We start from the raw sequence: 21610 nt of genomic DNA, 5'->3' as shown, positions 1-21610 counted from the left end.
GTCAATAAAGCCTCGGTCTTTCTCACTTGATCATGTAAAAAGCCTAATTTGAAAAGTCTGATTTCTCCGCCTCTCTGAATGCTGATGGAATTGAAAACAAACTGGTAACTTATGCATGAAACCAGAAAATGTTCTATATAAACAATCTGCAACTTAAGAAAAAAAGTACTGTTCAATAATATTGCTCTCCTGAATATTCATGTTATTCATAGCAAATCTTTTTCTTTTTTTAGCCTTCTTTTATGACCAGTCTCAGCTGTGTCAAGTGTTCTGGGTTACAACAGCTTATTTAAGATAAAGTAGGAACAAAAGAATTGGCCTAACAGTCCAGGAAGTAAGTAGAAAACTCCCCAAAGGCATTCACCTTCTACGTTATTAATAAAAATTATTTTGTATGTCAGTTATTTAGCAATCCTCTAAATTCCACACAGAAAATGAAAGCAAACATAACAGATGGCTTGCCAAAACTCCTGCTTTTTTAATTTTGAATTGCTATAAAATATTAGCTTGCGGAGAATTAAGTTTAATCTTCCAAGAGCGTTACAAAAATGCGTTTCAGAAAGAGAGTGGCTGCTCTCACAGCCCCGCACCTCCACCACGACAAGGGCTTGCAGACCACCTCGCGTGTCTGGAGGTGGAAACGATCCGGACACAACAATCGGGAGTTTCCTCTAAAATTCCGCAGAAAACTGGTGTCTCCATTAACTAGAAACAAGTATAAAAGGAAATATTGCACCCAACCAGGCAGTCTGTGGTGGGGCTGTTTGAAAAATGAGTAAGACAATAGGCACCAAGCCACCAGGCTGGCGAGATAAATGCACCTTAGTGGTCCTCAGGCACTGCACCGTGCACGTGTTCCCAGAGCCTCTTGAATCCTCTCGTGTCTACCAAGTGGTAAAACGCCCAGGATTTGGGGTCACGTTAAAATTTAACACTCACCTTCAGTACAATTTCATTGACAGTAGCAGCATCTGATTCAAAGTAAAGGTGTTTGTAGTCATGATTGCTTAGATATGTAAGTTTAAATATTGCATGACCTGTAACGATAAGGAAAAACTGTTCAGAATATTCCTGTAAAGTTTCAGCAGAGCTCGTGCGCCCGACAGAAGAAAACCACAGATGGTGATCTCGGCGTACCATCCGCTCAGCAGAAGGAAGCAATGAAACGCTGACAGGCTTCTCATGTCATTTCAATTTAAGGCAAGTGGTGGCTTGCAGGAGCAGCCCCGCTCTGCTCAGCCGAGTTCCCTCTCCCATCGCATCCCCACTGCAGGGAAGGCGGAGATCTGTCAGACGGGCAGTCAGCTCCCCTGCAGCCCCAGACTATATTTCAGTGAAACTACCACATTAGGACTACTTTATGTAACTATTCACTGTATAATCATCACATGCAGAAGATAAGTGCTATATTTAAAATAAAAGGCCAATTAACCCCAGAATCGTCACTCCAACAACCTCTCCCCAAAACGTCACCCAAACCCACCCAGTTCCTTATGGCCAAGGGAACCGTCACCGCTGTAAAACACTGAAGGACGCAGCGACGACGCTATGGGACGTACACTGAGAACCAGGAACCTCGCTGCCCACAAGCAGGACAACCAAATTAAGCTAACGGAAGGCTCTGGATGCAGAACGGGCAGGAAGGCAAAACGTCCTTCACTCGTATGGATGTTCATGGCTTCAAAATTAAAACTAAGCATATTCTATATGTTATACTTTTCCATAGGTTTTCTCATAATTTATTCAGTTCAAACGTCAAAGGTAGTAAAGTAACAGCCACGTTACTGTAAATTCAGGTCTTTCCTGGAGGAAAGCTCATTTGGAATCTCACCCACATTATCTAATTCTCCAGATTTCCAAAAAGTGACTGATATATGCTCAGATCTGTGGCCAGAAGATTTGAGACGCGAGTATTTTACTGTGGCATGTTAATTAAACACCATTATGATGCACTAATCTGGAATATAAATTCTATATTGAAAAATTGGCTAATAATAATAAAAAAACCTCCTTTAAATCATCTGACAAACGATGCCTCGGCGGTACTAAAGATGCGGGAATTCCTGGCGGCGAGCTCATCGCTATGTTAATGCATGCACGCCGGCTCCGCCTGGGACCGGATTCAGCATCTTTACGACTCCGAAAGTGCCCCTGCAGCGTTCCTGGGGACAGGACCCGGCAGCGCGCCCCATCAGCCACCACAGCCTCCCTTGGACATTTAATATTATGCATACTTACAGAAACTGATTACTAAAAATGAAAATTGAAATGGCAAAACCCATTTGGGTCTGGAGGATTCCAACGAGGCTCTTCGTTTTGGGTCCCGGGAGTTCCTCGGGTGGCTCTTGGTGTGGATCAAGGCTCCTTCACCTGGTTTAGACGTTTCGTTCCCCGTTCCCCTCCACCTGAGCAGCCCACTCCCCCCGCGCCAACCTCGCCTCGCTGGGGGGAAAGGCTGGGGGCTCTGAAAGCGCCAGAAGCCGTGAACAGCCTCGCACCTCCCGCACCCCTCTCCGGGCTGGTTCCCTGCCTGGCAAGGGGCGGCAGCCGCAGCGCAGGCAGGGCCACGCACGCTGCCCCAGCCACGGCCACGCACCGCCCCGCGAGGCAGGGCACGGAGACACAGAGTGGAATATTAACATGAAAACTAAGCGAGATCACAGCCTCCGTCGTGCCTGACGAAGAAACCCTCCCCAGTGCCCCCATCTTTCTTTTAAACCGGTGATTTACTCCTCCTTTCCGGCAAAAGTATTTACGCAGCTGTCAGAAGCAGAACTTCATTTCGAGCGCTGATTTAGGATTGTGAGGAGTCAGCTCTTCCGATGACAATTAGAGCAACAGATGCCAACCCCGATCCCGAGGCGCCCTGTGGCAGGAGGCCGAGCTCGCCCCGCTGCCCCTGCACAACCCCGTCCCGCGCCCCGACAGGTGATTTAGTGGGAAGAAGCTAAGACGACTTTTCTTCAGAAAGCCCCATTACAGCATTATGTTTATGTGCTCCATGTCCACGTTACACTATTTACAGCATGAAATATTAGTTCATTGAAATCATAACTGGCACTTTGCTCTGCTACTATTCTAGCCAGATGGAATTTATGAATTGTGAGATTGATTTCCATTTCCAAGAGTGCTTAAACATGTGATGTACCTCTTTCCAATAGAGCACCACCCTTGGCAATTCAGAGATCAATAGGAACTTCAATGGTTTTATATTTCCATATAAGAATATCTGGTAACAAACAGCAGCAGCTCAAGTGGCTCCTACGGCACATGATGGCAGAATTACCACAAACGCAGACCTTGCACGACCGGCTCCAGTACCACGGCTCCTGGCTCCTACACGAACACCAGCGCGGTGCCCCTCAGCTCGCGGGGCTGACACACAAGTGCTCGCCCCCAGCAGACGCCCGTGCTGTCGCTGCCCCGCACCCAGACCACGCAGAAGCGCATCTAACGTCAGCCTCCGCAGCGGATGGCAAGGCTGGGCTGAACAGAGGGAAGCTTCAATATTCTGCAATCAGAATTAATCAGCTGTACAACGGAAAATACATGTTATTCCCAACTATGTTTATCTGCTAAAACATTTATGGGAGGCAAATGAAATGGCAGAAACTCATCTGTTACCACGGGCTTCTGTCGCGCTGCCGGTACAAACCCTGCGCTTCACCCCCCGACGTCCCAGTGCTCCTGCCTTTACATACTGCTGAACTGCAGCTTCCAGAGTTACTGCCTGGAATGGGCTTACACAGCCACTGGTAAATCTGCTAATTTCTGCAAGTTACAATCTTGGGAAAATACACAAAACCTGCACAGTCCACCACACTTCGCCTGATACAGGTGAAAAAAATTTTAACTTTTTAATCTAAGTAATAAACTCTTTTTTATCAGAGTCTAAAAAATACACTTTTTGCCTGGAAAACATCGGAAGGATGTCAATTTGCACAACAAAGACAATTTTTTTACCAAATCTGCCAAGACTGGAAATAGTCTTTCTTCTTCCTCTCCCACCCCCAAGTCAGACTGCACCAAACCCCTCTCTTCCGCCAGTGCCACTCTCTAGAACAGAACAGCACTGAATTAAATCACTAATTAGACAGAGGATGAAAAGAATATTCATGAATTGGACAAAACAGAAAACAAACACTGGGGAATGCAAATTTATGTTAATTTTTCAATATACCTTGATGATTGCTTTGTCATTACAGGGCCATAAGGCAGAAGTCGACAATTAAGAGTTATTAGTGGAATAAATAGCTAGAGAAAGACCTCTCTGAAGAACAAAACACTTACGGGCATCATTTGACATTATCACAGAGTTTCACCATTTCAGAAATTGTGACTACAACAGGACCACACCTTGAAATCTCTTCTCCCAGCCTCCGAAAGGATTACAAAGAATTATACTAATAAAAAGGCAAGGAACGATGAAAATCAGATCCACACAGGGACTGTTTCTGTACAAAGACAGGTTTACTTAAAAGACTGCACGAAATGGGGTAACCTCTGCTCACCAACCACTGCTACATTTAATCAAAAAGCTTTGGGGAAGGACTCTGTTGTCTGAAACCCATATGAGCTACCTCAAAAATGATGCCGTGACCCTGGAGAGGGGCCTGAAGGTCCTACAAAAATGCAAGTGATGCGTTACCATCACAGCACCCATCCTGACAAACTCCAATAACAAGGAAACTCAGAAGTTAGGGATATTAATCTCAGAGGTAGATATTTCAGAGGTGATGTCTCCTTCAGAGGTAGTGATGGCAGTCAAAGCTATGGGTGAAGTCCTGACCCCACTGGTATCAGAGGAACCACCGATGAGTTCAGGCTGCGCACCACGTACCTGTGATGGATCTCCTTCAAACCAAGGCACTACGTAAGTGGGAACAAGTGATGTGAATGTTAAGGACAACAATAATAGCTGTAGTCCTGCTGGCTTGCCCCATTCCCTCGGGGAGCAGCACATTTCGTGATCACTTTTCTACAACTCAGGTCTTTATATTCTACTGTAGGGTTATTATAAAGCATTGCTATTCGTGGATGTCTTGTTTCCAGATGTCCTGGAAGCAGAGTTGCAATGGAAGTGCTGCATACAACCACTTTTATGTCAAATTGTGATAACTGTTCACACATCTGGATTTTTTTTCCCCCAAAGTCTTTTGTTTCTTCTCTGAGTTATTACCAAAGGCAGAATACTAATAAAGATTTTTGCAAGAATGGTGAAAATGAAGGTGGAACTCGGGGTTGCCCACAACATCTTCACCAGCAACCTTGTTTGGGAAAAAAGATGATAAATAAATCAAAATGCACTAAGCAGCGTTTCCACATGGCAATCGCCTCCTTCATTGCGTCTGCACCTCATCAATCACGCCATTGTCTGCTTGAAAGGCGAGCCTTGTAAATGTCATATCCACTCAAGCCCAAGGAGAAGCGAATCAAAATGCAGCAAGGAGTTTTAATTGGATAGTGTAATTAAACTAAAAAACCCCAGCAGAATAGCTTTGACAGGATAGATGAAGACCCCTTTTAATAGGGCTACAAAACATATTTGTTAAAAGGATGAGGCAATGCACGCTCCCGATGGTGCTCCAGAGTACTTTTATGAAAAGGCTGCGCGGTTGGGATGGATTTAGCGAGTCACGGCCACGTCCGCCGGGGCTCGGGCTGGACCCCCCAACCTGGCCTCAATCCTGAGCAAATGGGGACCGCAGCCACCCCGGGCACCGCCTGCGCCTCCGCTGCCTCCCCCGAGGCTCTTCACTGCTCTGCAAACAGCACGTCCACGGGCATCTGGGCTCATTTCTTCCTGTTACACACTCAGATTTCCTCCACTCCAAGCCAGAAGTTTGGGAACATTTCCTCTGCTGAACCTGTTTTTTTACCTCTTGATCAGAATCTGAGATTAGTCTCCTACCAAGTACGAATTTTCTTCTATTATTTCACACACCACACTACCCACAGCGGGAGCACGAACATCAGGAACCACCACACAATATTTTGTGCACCATTTGCAGAGCACACGGATAATTGTTGCCTCTGCTCTGGCTCCACTGCAGGGCTCCGAGCAATCGTGCAACGTCTCTATTTCAGCTCCCCAAGCAGCAGCAATCCACGCCTGCCCAATGCTTCCTGGATGCTTTTAGTCCTTCCACAACCAAATAATAAATTCATTAAATTAGTATTACCCAACGTGCATAATCTGGAGGAACTGGATACTGAATTAAACCATCAAATACCTTTAGCTTTAAATGAAAGCTACATCACGGCATTCCAGGCATCACGTTGGCTATCACTTACAGCCAGTACGAACACCGCCAGAAAAGCTATTTTCGTGCAGATGTGGAATTCAATGGGAAAGACTGACTCGTGTAGCAACATCAATCAAAACGTCGGCTCCGCTGGCAGCTCTCGACAGTAAGGCAGGTTCAAAGGTCACAGGATAAAGAAAAAGCCAGGCTCTGGTTCAGCTCTAATATCTCCTCGCTAGAAGTCTTGCAAAGGTACCTGCCCCCCTCCTGTACCAGGCGGCTTTCATTAATCTTCTTGCCATCTTTTTTAACTAGTCATGCAGAACCGCTCGATAGCGAGACACATAATGGGGAGGCCCTGTGCCTATTACCAGGTTAACACTCTGTTAAGCCCCAGTGCAACAATGGAATAAGAATTTAAAGGAAATCTTAAGCTGCGGGGTGCAAAGCAGGCAATTAAATTACAAACCGAAGTTACCGATGTACTCCGTGACCTACAGAACACCTTTGTTTAGACTACCTTAATATTGAGGGTATTTTGACCTAGCAACTGAGATGTATCTGCTTTATTAAAACAAAAAAAAGAGCAGAAAAAGGATCACAGAGAACGTTTCTCCAGTGTTTCAAGTAAATTATCAAATAAATCGGATTTGTGCAGCTATCGTAAATGACACGTGAATGGAAGAACCCCACGTACTCTGTACGCCTGCCCAGCTGATTCTCCTCCGTGCCACCCAAAGCCTGCCCGGAGGCCGCTCACCCCTCGGAGCAGCGGTGCGATGCCGAGCAGCCCGGCAGCCCCGGCGCCGGGGAGGGACGGCCACGGCGCATCCGTCACGGCCGCGCTCGCTCCACAGCGCGCTCTGTGAAGGGCAGCGGGCAGTGACACTGAAGTTCTCCCTTGTCCAGGTAATGTAAGAGACATTAACAGAATCAGATTTCCTTTAAATTACACTATTGCAAAGGGATATAATTGTATTAAACGTATTATGTTGCTTCCTTAAGACTTTATATTATGTACACTTAATTGAGATACAAAGCTCTTTTCAGCTATAAAAATGACAACTACTTTATTAAGGCTTAAATCTTATTTCTCAATGATAGGATGCTTCCTTTCAAGACTCAAAACATTCAGAATCTCTCGCCATAATCAGACCGAACCTGATTTAAACACGCCGTTCATACACAGGGTTTTCAGGTTCTAATGGCATTTGATCGAGCCAGCAGGGCCATTACCTCTTCCCTCTGTCTAAATTCAGGGAGTCTGATTTAATTTACAAATAAAAATTCAGATGCTGACCCAGGCCTACTACAAGGGCAAACAAAAATCACCAGCCGTGCCTGCCCACAGTACCCACGCTAACGGCAAACGAGATGCCAAAGCTTTCTGTTCTCGTTTTCTGTTTTCGCTGAATGCAGCTCCAAGTGCTGCCAACTCACAGCACAGGAAAGCTTCAGCCCCGTCCAGAACGACCCCGAGTCCGCCCGTAAATATTCACAACGTGTCAGCTCTGAGGTTGTTGAGTCCTTTAGCACTCGCACAAGTGCCACTAAAGCTTCGCTGCATGAACCTGTCTTTTCAGGGAAAACTCACAGAAAATAAGCACAAAGCTCTCCACTATATTGACACACAATTTCTGTTTTTACATTTCTGCAGAAAAGTGCCAGTAAAAACTCCGAATCTCTTTAATCTGCAGAAAGGAAGAGCTAACTGAATATTAAACAGTGTTCATTACCACGTTCAGAGGAACAACTCTTGCGGAAACCTCCAGCTGTACTGACCACGGTGACCAAACTCCACTCCCAACACCCCCTGCCCTCACTAAAACGTGAGGTCGCATTTGGAGGCTCCTGCAAACCCTTCACCTCTCTTCAGAACTACACGCAGTCAGTCCAGCAAAGCAGCACTCAACTTTATCACAACCCCAGCCGCCAGTGTCCGGGGAAGGCAGGCAGCTTCATAACCCAGACACTGCTCCCGCCCGGGGTAACGCTACGAGCACTGCTACATGTGCACAGCACTTCTGAAAGACGAGATGGAGCATGTTTGTGTTACCAGAGATAAAAACATGAAAACAAAATATATTGCAGAACTCAAAGACCTTATCTTCACTCAGCCTCTTTCTTTGCAATAAGTCATTCAAGGAAGATCCGGGAATAATTTTTGATGTAAACTCTGCTACAAACATATATCACTATGCTGATAAAAATCACAGACAAAACTTGTGAAATACAGTGAGTTTCATTCCTTTATGCTACTAAAATAACTTTTTTCCATTTAAAATTCAAGAGATACTGATCTGCTGTTAAGAGTTCCCCAAAATGTATCATTCTGAGATGTCACACTAAAAGTCTCTTCTACTGGCCTAAAATAATGACTTTTGGAACATCTTTAGTGAATCGGGAAGAGGTCAGCAGATTTCCGGAGGAATTATTTTCTCCTTTTGGAACTATGCTGAACACTTATTTAATAGGAAAAGTTTATGACGGCCACGTGAAAATGAGTAAATAAAACCTCTCAGTATCATAAAGGTTGCCCTTGTTGTAACCTGTCAGCGTGCTCTCCGAAGTGACCACGATTCTTCATTCACCCGTCTCCATGTGAAGGTACTGCCCTTCCACTGCTGGACTCTGTCTGAGGGTTGAAGTTCTGCCCCTTATTTCTCCCTGGGTTGGCAGGATTTGGGTACAAGCACCATTTCCTACAGCAGCAGGTGCTGCCTCTGGGGCTGAAGAGCCTCAGCCCCTGCAGGACGCAGTTCTGGAGGGGTTCAGGGACAGCTGGAAGGTCTCGGACTATGCTGCTGACAGGAGTGTGGGCTGGAAACCTCGGGTTTCAAGGCTGGCTCTTCAGATACAGCCCCATTTTGTGGGCACAATTTTACCACCACAAGTGTTTGGATTTGAAATGAAATGTGGCTACAACCCCAGAGGCGTTAATGTATTTACAAGCACAAAACTGCACCCTGAGCTACAAAGACAACCGTTACACATTTTGGACTGCCTGGTCTTTAGGGAAGTCTCTCCGTGGGATCATGCCTTCCCAAGGACCGTGAAATCTTGCTGGAGAGACAGAAAAGGAAGACAATGACTGGACTAAGAACATGGAAGTAGGAAGGGGTAATGAAGGGGAGAAGGATATAATTCAATAATTGCTGATAAAATCTGTGGCAGCCATAAATTTACTCTTCCAAGAGAATTCAACAGATCATTACCTCTGTAAATACGTATCACATAATTCTCCCTCTCTGTCACCTTGCAGATAAGTACTTAATACCTGGCATCCCTACCCTGCGAAAGCACAATGTAATAAAACCCATCTGAGCTTTTGAACCGCAGTTACTTTTTACTAGATAGTTACATCTTGGCACCACTGGGAGACATTGCCCGACTCCCCCAGGGCCTATCTTGTGCTTTTTAAAACAAGTTTTACAGATATAGACTCTCATCACTCCACTGATACAACAAGCAAAAGCACTGGGCTTTTGAAGCCGCGCTCTGAACGTACCAGGCTCTGACCTCTTGTCGACGACCGGCTGAACTGGGGTGTCCAGCCCGTTCTCCAGCCAGCTTTGCTGTCACTGCCGGCCAGGCACGGTCACTGCTGACGAAAACTGAACTCTCAGAGCAGCACGTCGTAACCCCGGCGACCCTGCAGCCACGGCTGAAGCAAATCTAGACTGCGCTGATACTGTACGTCTAAGACCCTCAATTGCACCTATGGAACTGTTTAAAACCAGTCTGGATGTTAAGAAGTTCAAAAAAATTGCAATTATGTTGAAACATATATTTGAGTACCGTGCTATGGGGCTAGAGACCAGCTAGGCAAAGCAGTGCTGCCTTGGTCTGGCACTGTTAGCAGCTACTGACAGTGGGCAAGAAACACTCTCACTGATGCCATTAGCTGTGAGCAGCGCTAAAAGGACACAGAAAATGTGTATCTGTTTATGCTGTGTTCTCTATAACAGAACTGAGTCAGATTAAAAACATCCTATAATGAATAAAATACACCTATAGAAAGAAAAGGACATGGTAGCAATAATTCTTTGGACATCTAGCGCACACAGGGAGGGAGAGAGAGAGAACATAAATAAAAAGGACTACTCACTTGGGCTTTTTTCTTCCGCAAGGTCACAGGCACAGAGGAGTTCAGAATCGATTGAAATGGGTTTCTGCTTAATCCAAAACTTAGTGCTGGCCTTCTGATTAGTAACAGGGTCTATCTCTACCTTGTCTCCAGAAATACCTGAGATGAGAAAGAATAGAGAGCCACAACAGTGATCTGTTTAAGTGATTTCATATCAGCCGTTTGACACACTTTATAAATCTTAAATGGGATGAAAGTATACTGCCCTTTTGGGCTTTCTGAGAGCTCAAGAGCTTTTGAAACCAAAAGCAAGTGGTTATCAAACCGCATCGATAATCTGCATTTTATTCTCCTGCATAAGCATACCAACAAGAAAGAAATGTCACAGAAAAAATTCTTCTCAGCACATACAGCTCTTCTGGAGGCAGTAGCTACATAAGCTGCAAGATTTATAAAAAGATACTGCTAGTTTTTCAGTCACTGCTATTATATGTAACAGACACTATCACACCCCGTCCCTGCTCTGTCTCCTGTACAGCACACACACCATGTGCTCCGTGCGAGAGGACAACACCCACCCGCAGCACCACAGAAACGCTCTTTGTGCTCCCCAGATCCTCATCAGCGAGGACATCCAGCCCCAGAGACCCGGTAGCTGTTGACACAACTGAACAAGCTTCCCAGTGTGCTTTTTACACCAGGATCTGTGGAGCCTTAAAAACAATTACATTTCTTCAGTCAGGAGTTACAGGTGAAGCTCATGAGGAAGCGACAAAAGGAAGCGATACAGGAAAAAAGTATTTAAACAGCATTTAACTCTTGCATCTCTGGAAAAACAGCAGAGAGAACCTTTTCCCTCCTGAGGGTTTTGCTATGCTGCTTTCAAACACATCACGCTTGGCTTGTCTGAAGCACAAGGAAACCTAAAGGAGCCGACGATAAAACTTCTAAGAGATGTGACAAAATAAAAGCAAGATGCCACACACATGATGACTCTTCCAAGCCCTCCAAAATTAACTCAATATTTCTTAAATTCCGGTCATAGCTGCAGAATTTGCAAACCACGTTTGTATTTCATGCAACCCTCAAATCAAGGCGCGCAGCCAGCGAGGAGCTGACACCCCCAGTGAGCTCCTCTTTGCGTCCTTCCCATTAACACAAGGTTACCTTCATCCTCACCTGGCTATCAGGGCAGGTCAGACCAACGCCACCACCCCCCCATTAATCCAAGAATGCGCTTTGTCATTAAACATACGTCACATCAGAGAGATCACATTTCAATTAAGCATTGTATCAAGAGCCCAATTAAGGCAAGGACTGCTAGCACGAGGCAATTTGAGCAGGCTGATGCTGTATCTGGAGCCCGTTTTGTTTTGTAATTTAATTTTGGACAGATTATTTAAAATCCGCGTTGTTATTTCACTGTAGTGGTTAATTATTCAAAATGACATTTTCTGTAGTTTAAGGAAAATATGCAAAGTTGATGGTACAAGTTCTTATTTTCTCACTGAAAAAAGTCAAGGCCAGTTCTAAAAATAAAGGTGCAAATTCTTTGTGTGCGAGGGTTCTTCCCCATCCCTTCCTCTAAAAACATCACCCCTGAAAATATCCTTAAAAATTTTTCACTGTATGGTCCTGCAACTTCAGAATTCCCAGTCAGTCAATATTGTTAACGCACCTTGTTAATTTGATAGGATTTGTCAGGTAACTCCACTGGAAAATTATATAAAACTGTTCCAGATGAACAGATGATAGTGACATGAATTAAAGTGATAGAACAATAGTGGAATATAAACCAGAAATGACACCCAAAGTGGCTGTTGATTTATTGCCATCCTGAGTTTGGTTCTGGGCTTCCGTGTATATTAGTGCTACAAATCTGGGTCCATTTAGCAGAGAGATGCTCATACATACATCACCAGCTCCTGCTCCAAGCCAAGGTCACTCCCCATTGCATCAATCTTTTCAGCAGAGGCTACTTCACCAAGCATGGATTTTGTAACCATCGCAGATGTAACAGACTTCCTCCTCTTTCATCTTTTTTTTATCATGTAAAATACACTTTAACTTCTATTATTTTTATCTGCAAATTGTTGCCGTATAGTTCATCCATTATTTCTGTATCTCGACATCACTGGCTTAAGCTCACACACATCCAAAGAGAACATTGACAAAGAATGTTGTCTTTTTTGTGTTATTGTTCTCACAATCTGTATGTGTTGAAACCTAAAATCAAACCAGTATTATGGACGTGGCTTCTGCAGTCTCTGTATCGCAGCGCAAATTAGTCAGACGCAAAAACCACGTAAAAATGCTTCTTCTACTATTTTTTTAATTAATTCATTTTATCAAAAGAAAGGTCATCGATATAGTAGTCCAGTAACACTGTTCTGCTCCTGCTTCCTTTGTTGGGCTCTGCAGCTGCCCCCCCTTTTCTGAAATACTTGCCAGCAGTCATTTTCCAAGACAATATGCTTCTTCGAGTTTTGCTAATGGGATACACGAGCAAATGTGTCTTATTCCTTCACAACATGACAGAACCTTTGTAAAACCGTGGAGAGCACTACTGTGTGTGCATTACACTGTAGTGTGAGCTAAAACATAAACCCCAGACCTTACACTGCCACGGCTAAAGCTTTCCACTGTAATAACACCATCGGTCAAAGGGTGGCCGTTCCTCCCATGGCCATTTATGTAACGCTTTTTACTACAGGAGAACTATGCACAATGTACAGAAGATTGAGTTTACTCCAATATTTTCGGCACACCTGGCCTCAAATTCGATGATCAGGCCTCAAAAAAGCTAAAATGTTTCAAAAAGCACCAGTATGCAAACAGCAATTCACAAACGTAGCTCCCGCTGCCGCTACCTGTTCTATGCAACCAAAATAAACCCCAGCACAGAACCTATTCAAATTCCGTGTGTGTGTGTGTGTGTCTTCCAATGTCGGAGCAAACTGCAGGGGTGGAGATGAGCTGCGCCGAGCGTTTTCTCCATGGCTTTGGGGTTCTGTCACACATAAACACCCTTCCACGGGAAGCCTGGGAAGCTGGGACTCGCCCCCAAAGCCATAGGGATATTTTCAGTGCGACCGCTGCACCGTACTCCAGCCAGCCTGACAGCCAGTGCGCTCCTGCACAGCTCCCGACACTGCTGATACTGTCAATGAGGAGCAACCGGATGGTTTTGGATTCTCAGTGTCCCCTAGAGAAGCTGTCGCTTTGCTACGGCTGCTACATAAAACTGATGACATAAAAGTGCTACAGAGAAGAGTCTTTACAACTGGCCATCATTACCCTGCCACAGAATAGCTCCCAAACCACAGCTGCTGATGAGCGGTGGAAAAAAATGAGACATCGTTTTTTACATTTCAGGTTGTGTGGAGCAGCGTGTCACCTGCAGAAGAGGAACACATCAATGCCCAGCAGCCCTAATCCGAATAGCACCTCAATGCTTATTTTACCAGCAATTGCTCTTTTGAGATCTTAAAAAAATACAGGAGAAACCCCAGCGGCACACACTTATTTTGACCTTATGTAATGGTTTTGATGCTGTACATTTGCCCAAACTTTGAATACGCCACTGGGGTTTTCTTTGATTTTTTTAAAAAATAATTAGATTATAAAAATCACATTGGCAGTGTACTGCCATCGAAAATATACAAGTTCACAGATTGTTATAAAAGGGAAATTTTATGGTCCTTACACTAGCGGACAGGGTCAGCTCCTTCACGGCGACACAAGTTAAGCCATTTGTTTCATTTAACAGCTATTCTCCCTTAACCATTTATCTTTAGTGATCTGTCATGACCTTTTCAAGCTCTCATTTCTGACACTTCCCAGACACAGTAAGTCAAACTTCACTGGAAGCAAACTATCACACCCAGATAGTTTGCTCAAAAGCAGAAAACGTGCCCAGCGCTGTCCTGCTTCAGCACCAGCATATAAATCCTTCCTTAACAAGGCACTTCAAAATAAACTAAGAAAGTCTCTTCTGTAAAAATCTGAGAGACGTGTACTTTTATATGTGCTTAAGGATGGAAGAATGAAGAGACTGTAGCAGCAATAATCCAGGAACTCATACAGTTTAAATTTAACAATTCTACTGAATTCTACAGAATAAATGTATTTTGTAAACATTACGGCACTTAATATTTTACTGCTGAATCATTTCTTTATGGAAGGTATTTGCAGGAATGTCACAGGTCACCTACCAATGCATCATTAATCAAATTTTCACAATTTAAACACAAAGATAAAAAGCCATTCAATCATTTTAAAACAGTAATGGGGCTTTTATAATTCAAGATTCTGTCATCCCTTGGCCTTTGGGTTTTCAAAAGCATTCAGAAAGCTAATAAGGACCATATAAAACCTTTAGAGAACGCTAGTTTTATTTTGTTCCACCTCAGATTTCCACTTGGTTGTCAAAATCTTTCAGTCTCGGAAAAGGAAAAACCTAATCATTCCTAATTTTGCATAGCCTCATTTAAAAATAACAAAACAGTTGGCAAGAAGCTTTCCATTAGGCAGCCTAGATTAAAAAAAAAAGAGATGAGGTCATTAAGTAATGGCCTTCTTTCAGAAGAAACATGTGCTAGCTGATTGTGGATAATAAAAATACTGAAGTATTTTCAACTGAAAGCAATTTTTTTTAACTGCTGAAATGCCAGCAACACTTCCAAGTGATGTGCTCCACGCTGAAATGGACCAACGCGATAATGACTGCTTTAGAAACGCCCGAGGCGGACAGCTGGCTATTAGAGATGGCCAAAGGTTTGAACCGTCCCATTTTCCGAAGCGTTACAGCACGGATTGATTTACCTAACTGAACATCAGTGGTGAATCGAAGCCTATGGATCATGCTGACTTTGAAGGACTTGTAATGGTGGCTACTGAGCATGTCCTGAACCGTCGCTATATCGATCTGCGGGTCCTCCTCCGAGACCTCTTCTCCTCTTGAACCTGCAAAACAAGCCAACAATAATGAGCGAGAGGTTGAAAACACGGCACGCGATTCAGCTAGCGCGGAAGCACGGCTGCGACGCCCGCAGCCGCAGATGGCTTTTTGAGACCGAGCGAAATGCTCCAGCCCGTGTCTGGGAGGAGGAAATTCTCACCCTCCATCCAAAGACAAAACCACTCATTCATTAAGGACGCTACGACACACATTTGTGTCCCACACCAAGAGCAGTGCCACGTCCCAGGGCAGATTCTCACGTGACACGAGACACCCCTGGCCCGCCGACGGGAGCCCCGTCCCCAGCCAGGGCAGTATCTCCCTCAGCGTACGCACCAGCACAGACCCCCCGTGTTTCAGCGTCCCCCACGTAGGACGTGACGCTGGCACCTTGCTGCAGCGCCGCCCACACCTCGGGCACCCCCATCTCAGCCCTGCGGTAACGGAGCTGCGCTTTATTTACTGATTAGTATTCTCATTACCACTGCAGGTACTGGCTTTATAAAAGGTAACATCTCATTAAGCCAAAATGCCAATTACTGAAAAAATATAACGCACTTTAAAGATTTTTTTACATTTTATGACATTGGATTAACACCAATTTAAACATTACTATAATGCAATATATAATTTTGTGCAGAGTAATTTCTATGCCAGCTGCTAATAAAGCATCTCAACTCTAAATGATCGTTCCGATGCTGTTAGATAAAGTGGTATAAATATGTTTGAAAACTGATTTAGCTTCTTACAGAAGATACTGAAGAATGACACGTTTTGTTTGATATCCCAGCTAATGTAGTCCTAAAAGCTGAACCAACTGCCAGTTCAGAGTACTAAATTTGCTGCAAGAGATTAATGAAAACTTTATATTTTGCTGAAATTTTAATAATCGGAAGATGAGATGACGGAATTTTAGTACAGCTCTTAGAGATCCAGCAAAGCAGGCTAGGAACTTGTCGGATTTTTTGGCATTAATTTTGTTCAAGACTTGCACAGCTCGACACTAACGCCTCCCGCGCTGCCCCTTCCCTCCGGGGATGCGCGTTCCCAGCCCGCTCGGGGAACGCAGGGGAGCTGCGGCGACTTTCCACGCTCGGCCCTGACGACAAGGGGACGGTTTGCCAGGAAAGGCCACGGCTCCCCGGGGAGGAAACCCCGGCACTCGTCTCAGACACACACTGCTGAGGCAGAGGCAGGCTCCCTTTTAACGGGGTAATTCAGAGCCGCAGCAGCACACACCGTTTGCTTCAGCAAGGGAAGCTCTCGTGGCGGTGCCATAACCAGGACAAACGTGGGTGAGAGATGAACAGCCCCACCTGAGCACGGAGCACGTTTGCTGCTGGCTGAAAGCATCCCCTTTTCTCTGTTCATTCAGTCACAAATGTCACTGCTTATGGTAAGTATCTTTCATGTCCGTATCAAAGCAAGGTCAGCGTTTGCTGTTAAATGAGTCAAAATACACGTTGCGAGCGTAAAGCAGGAGTCACACCCCATAGACGACAGTCACACCAGCTTTCCAGCTTGCCCACGGGCGAGAGCGATGCCCACTCCTAACACAGCCCCCGACCCACGGCTGGGGACCTCTCCTCGGGGCAGGGGGACAACGAAGGGTTAAGCGACAAATTGGGCTGTGCCACTCGACTTGGAAGAATTCAAAAAATCAAATGAAACAGTCTACATGTGAATTTATGCAGAGCCATCTCCACATTGCAACCACTCTATGCTCCAGAATGACAAGATAAATTGTAATGGCTCCTTCAGAGACATTACAATGTATTTTGTCAAAGACCCCTGTGTTAATGTCTCTATACTATGGATTATCATAATGTATCATGTCAAACCCTCATGCTGCAGTACTTCAAAGATACACCGAGATATGTCAAACTTTTTGGTGCACTTAAAAGCATCTTGAAACACTGGCATGGCGGCGCCTGAAAGCAAGGCAGGAGGATGGCGATGGCACTGCTGCCACAGTCCAGAGCGAGCTGGGACCCTCTCCCACGGACAGAAGCCGGCGAGACGCCCGTCCAGCCCGCCCGCGCTCCCGGCCACGCCGCCAGCCCTGTCCCCGCAGCACGCGGTCACAACAGCACGCCTTTACACGGCTGTTATGAAGCTGAGTCTTCTCAGATTCCACACGCTCAAATTAAAAGTATTAGAAAGAAAATCAGCAGCCTGCCAAATCACATCCAAGGGTAAAAACTGTCACTGCAACTAAAATTGTGAGCACCTTGTCAGTGCCTAGACTGCAGGAGCGTTAACTGCCGCAGCCGGAGCCGGCGAACAGCGGGGTGGTGCTCTGGAAGCCTTTCAGATCCTCCGCGTACCGGTAACCTCTGCCGACTTTGTTTTATGAAGCTTTGTGACTGGATTCAGGTTTACAGAATTTCTACAGTTGCTGCTCTTGGGAGAGCAGCCAGGAGCTCCACCATCAAAACAGATCATCTGTCTGAGGACGGCGAGGCACGCGGACCCCCGCGGGGGCACTGGGTAATAGCAGTAATATCAGTAACAACAGAGAGAAATGCCCTGCAGGGAAAAACCTGACTGCAGAACGTGGCATATTGCTCCTGCCCCGCAGCTCCGCGAGGATGGCTGCGAGGCCGCCGCGCTCGGCACCGGGGGAAGAGCCATCTCCACCAGCTCGTTGGGGGAAAAATCATATAAATATTTTCCACATGCAAGCAGCTGTGAATAAACCTGTCAAATATTTACAGGCCTGTCAGGGTATTTGTAATGGAGATCACAGGGTGGCTTTTGAATGTAAAAGCTTCTGCTTGGGAAGACAATCAAGCAAAGTGGATGCTCCAGGTCTGTTATGTAGCCCAAGAGCCGACCCAGCCACGTGGCTCTGCTGCAGAGAGACCGCTGCGTCCTGGGAGGAGCAGGCTCCTGGTCCGGAAACAAACTGGAGACTCAGCCTGCAATGACCTCTGTATTCCCTCCTTATGGTCTACCTAATCAAGGTTTACTTTGTGAAAGAAAAAGCAAAAAAAGCTGGACTCGGGTGTGGGATAAACCCGGCACAAGGTAAGAACGTGCAAGCGCAAAGCACAGCCACGAGCGAGGCGTCTCCCTTAGCCCAGGACAGGGGTTAATTACTGGAGCAGCAGGGCAGGGAAATCCATGAACGGGGCAGGAGAAGAAGGGCCGAGAGGATGCGCGTGCCTCCACCTCGCCATCCCGCGCCCGGGACAGAGCAACGCGGGGCACAGCTGGACGGGGCACAACTGGACGGGGAGCCTCTGCATCTGCCCGCACAGCTGAAGATCTGTACTCTGTGGTTGTTTTTTTTTTGCTTTGTGTTTGTGGTTTTGTTTTGTTTTTTTTTTTTTTCCTCAAACCAGGTTCAGTACAGAGGTAGTATTTTTGTTCAAGTACTTGAACTACTGTAACTCAGTCTAATCTCCTCATAGAGAACCCTGATTTTCAAATGAGACAAACAGTAATGACACAATAGGCACGGGAAGCACGAGTCTGAGAGTAAGTTAGAAGCTAAAACCAGGAGCCTTATCCAAGAGGGACCCCTGCAAGCACTAGAGGACATATAAAAATGACACATTAGTAAAATCAGAATATTGAAATGCCGTCTGCAGCCTATTCAAGAGCAAGTGAACCTGTTTTTTCTCAGTAAAACAACAAAATATAAAAGTTAACTGCATTGCAAAAATGTCCCTTATTGCTTTAATGTACTAGTATATTGCTTAATGAAAGTTCTTAATTGTAATACAATTAATTACATACACAGAGTCCCCAGTTACATCTTCCAATAAGACATTGCTTTGGTACAGGTCTAAAGGCACTAAACCAATTTTAATATATTAAGACCAATTTCCCTTGAATACTAATTACTATCTAATGATAAAACGAGAAAGAGGAACTTTCCAGAAGTAAGATGGTAAGAATAAAACTAAATTAGCCATGAATAGTTTGCTGCTACACATAAAAGCAATTCACATTACAGAGTGCAGGCTTTTAGTTTAAAGATAAATCTTAGTGCAAGTTAAAAAGTTCTGCATGCGGGAAACACTTTATTAGTTTGAAAGCTATTAGTAAATGTTGGATAGATGGGGGTTTTCTCCATACGTATTTCTTAATAATGGAAAGTTTTCTGTTTCATTTAATACTCTGAAATATAAACTTTCTATTTGCCCAAAGGAAACTGGCAGCTATTTTACTAGCAGATGTTTGGCATCGTACATATATATTTATAAATGAATATGAGACTATGAAAAGCACATTTAAAGATAATAGCTGTTATAACAGAGTTTTTTCTTGACTGGCATATCTAAGCTAAAAATATTTTAACTAAACCCAAAACGCACAGAATGAGTATTTAATTTTGATGTTAGGATTTTCAAGCTATTATTTTGTTAACTGTCAGTATTTCTATTCTAATGCCACGCCAAAAGATAGCTCCTTCAGCACTACAAAATCCAATTTCTTGTTGTGCGCTGGGGGAACCAGGCTCTGTAAATGCATGAATTACGACTGATCTTATATACTGCCTTGTCCTTGAACATCTGTGCGTGTAGAGGGTTAACTGCATGGGTGTTTCACATACAGCCCTGAGCACGGACAATGGAAGATCACTTCAAATTCACGCACATTTTGGGGGAGAAACTATAAGCAGAAGATTTCTCCCGCATTCCTTACTGGAGTTTGGTATCAATTCAGAAAACATTCAGTAACAGCACGGTAGAAAAGAGACACAATTCACGTGAGCATTTAGTATTCGCCCAGATTGCTGTCACCCTTGAACAAACTAAACCAGCGACTTGCTCTTGAACTCCACAGAGCCCCAGTGCCTGTTTTGCCCTCGCTCCCCCACGTCCCCGGCGCTGGCTGACACACAAGGCCGTGAACAGGACCAAGAGCCACCACCGACCAAGGTGATGGCCCTGCAGCGGGGCAGGACGGCGGCTGCAGCGGCACCGGGAGCACGGGGAGCCCCTGGGGCCCAGCCCGGGGCGTTACGGGGGAATCACCATCCTAGGAGGGGCTCCAGGTCGCGCCCTTAGATGGGCACTGTCGATTTGCTTAATGAGGGCCAGGAGGGCTCACAAATTGAGAGTACTGTTGACTGGACAGTCTTGGGGACCTATGCTACCCCTTTCCACGTCCTGTCCTGCAGAGCAGCTCGCTTTGTGTCCCCCCGCCTAGGAGGGAGAGGAGCAGCTGCTGCAAAAGAGCTTCAGGGACAAGCGTTCCCTCAACATTAGGACTGACATTTGTTTGGGGCAAGGCCTCTGAGGCTCTCCTGGAGCATTTGCCACTGACGCATAGACCGAATGCCTCCTGCTAAACCACTTACAGACTTACGACAGATTTACCATTAAAGTAATGGTGCAACCTGAACCCAGTCACTCGTGAGAGCTAAGAGTACCAGCAGATAGAGCTACAGGCCACAGCATGGATCCCTCCACAGATGATGAAAATACGTAAGAAATGCAGTATATACAATACACTTTTAATTAGAGAGCCTGCATTAAAAAAATGTTACTTTTAATCAAAACGTGCAAAACCTACGAAAGTATGACTAGTATGCATCTTTTCATAGATTAAAAATCGATACAAAAATCATAGCCAGGATGCAGACGTCAGGGAATTCTGGCTTGTGGAGGAGCGCAACTTGATTAGTGAGGTTAAACCTGCTCCATTTCCTCGTGCACAGCACCCCCGCTACCTCCTGCCGCGTTCTCTCCTACAGTTTCTTAGAACCATTTTACGAAGAAATGAACTAGGAGCATCAAGAATATTTTGGGAGCAAGTCCCGCTCTACGGAGAACGGCAGCCAAAACCGCGAGTGCTTAATCCCAGCCCCAGCGCTGATGTACCACCAGCGAGCTCGTGGCCGCCGCGCTCACCTCGGCTCGTCCTTAAACGGGAGCACAGCCGACTACTTGCCACGGGAATTAGGAGGTACTTTGGGGATGCTCTGCTGTCGTTCTAGGATAAAATATGAAATGCTACAGCCAAAAAGCATAAATGGAAAAGTCTAATCTTTGCAAAGAAAGAAAAAATTCTTCTACTACTTGAAACAGGCGCTTACTGTGACTGTTTGCAGCGAACACTGAGCATGGGCTTGGCCGAGAGCATGAATGCTACTGGTTTCCTCATTAGTACGATCAACATTTTTACAGCTGAATTAAAATGGAATGAAAAAAACCCCAAAGCTGAGAGCATGACTGTTGGAAAGAATGAAGGATGGACCAAAATGCTATGGAGGACAAACTCAAATCAATGTTAAATGACTTTTTTTTTAAAGTTTCATATAACTCCTTGTAAAGAAATAAATCAGAAAATAATATTAGGACC

The 21610-nt window shown here is 45.1% G+C and overlaps 1 protein-coding gene across 2 annotated transcripts in view; it reads right to left on the bottom strand.

Moving 5' to 3' along the window:
- MAPKAP1 (MAPK associated protein 1) overlaps positions 1 to 21610 on the bottom strand; it is a 98142-nt gene that overhangs the window by 2396 nt on the left and 74136 nt on the right. For both annotated transcript variants that reach the window (XM_068414112.1, XM_068414113.1), the window contains 3 exons: positions 15157 to 15297; positions 10354 to 10491; positions 940 to 1037 (listed from right to left, as the gene is read on the bottom strand). In XM_068414112.1, the coding sequence (XP_068270213.1) occupies positions 940 to 1037; positions 10354 to 10491; positions 15157 to 15297 (377 nt within the window). The remainder of the gene's footprint in view (positions 1 to 939; positions 1038 to 10353; positions 10492 to 15156; positions 15298 to 21610) is intronic.

This window comes from Nyctibius grandis, chromosome 16 (genome assembly GCF_013368605.1).
Source record: "Nyctibius grandis isolate bNycGra1 chromosome 16, bNycGra1.pri, whole genome shotgun sequence".
Classification (NCBI taxonomy): domain Eukaryota; kingdom Metazoa; phylum Chordata; class Aves; order Nyctibiiformes; family Nyctibiidae; genus Nyctibius; species Nyctibius grandis.
Note: the sequence above shows the minus strand (reverse complement) of the source record. Positions and strands in the feature narration are given on the sequence as shown.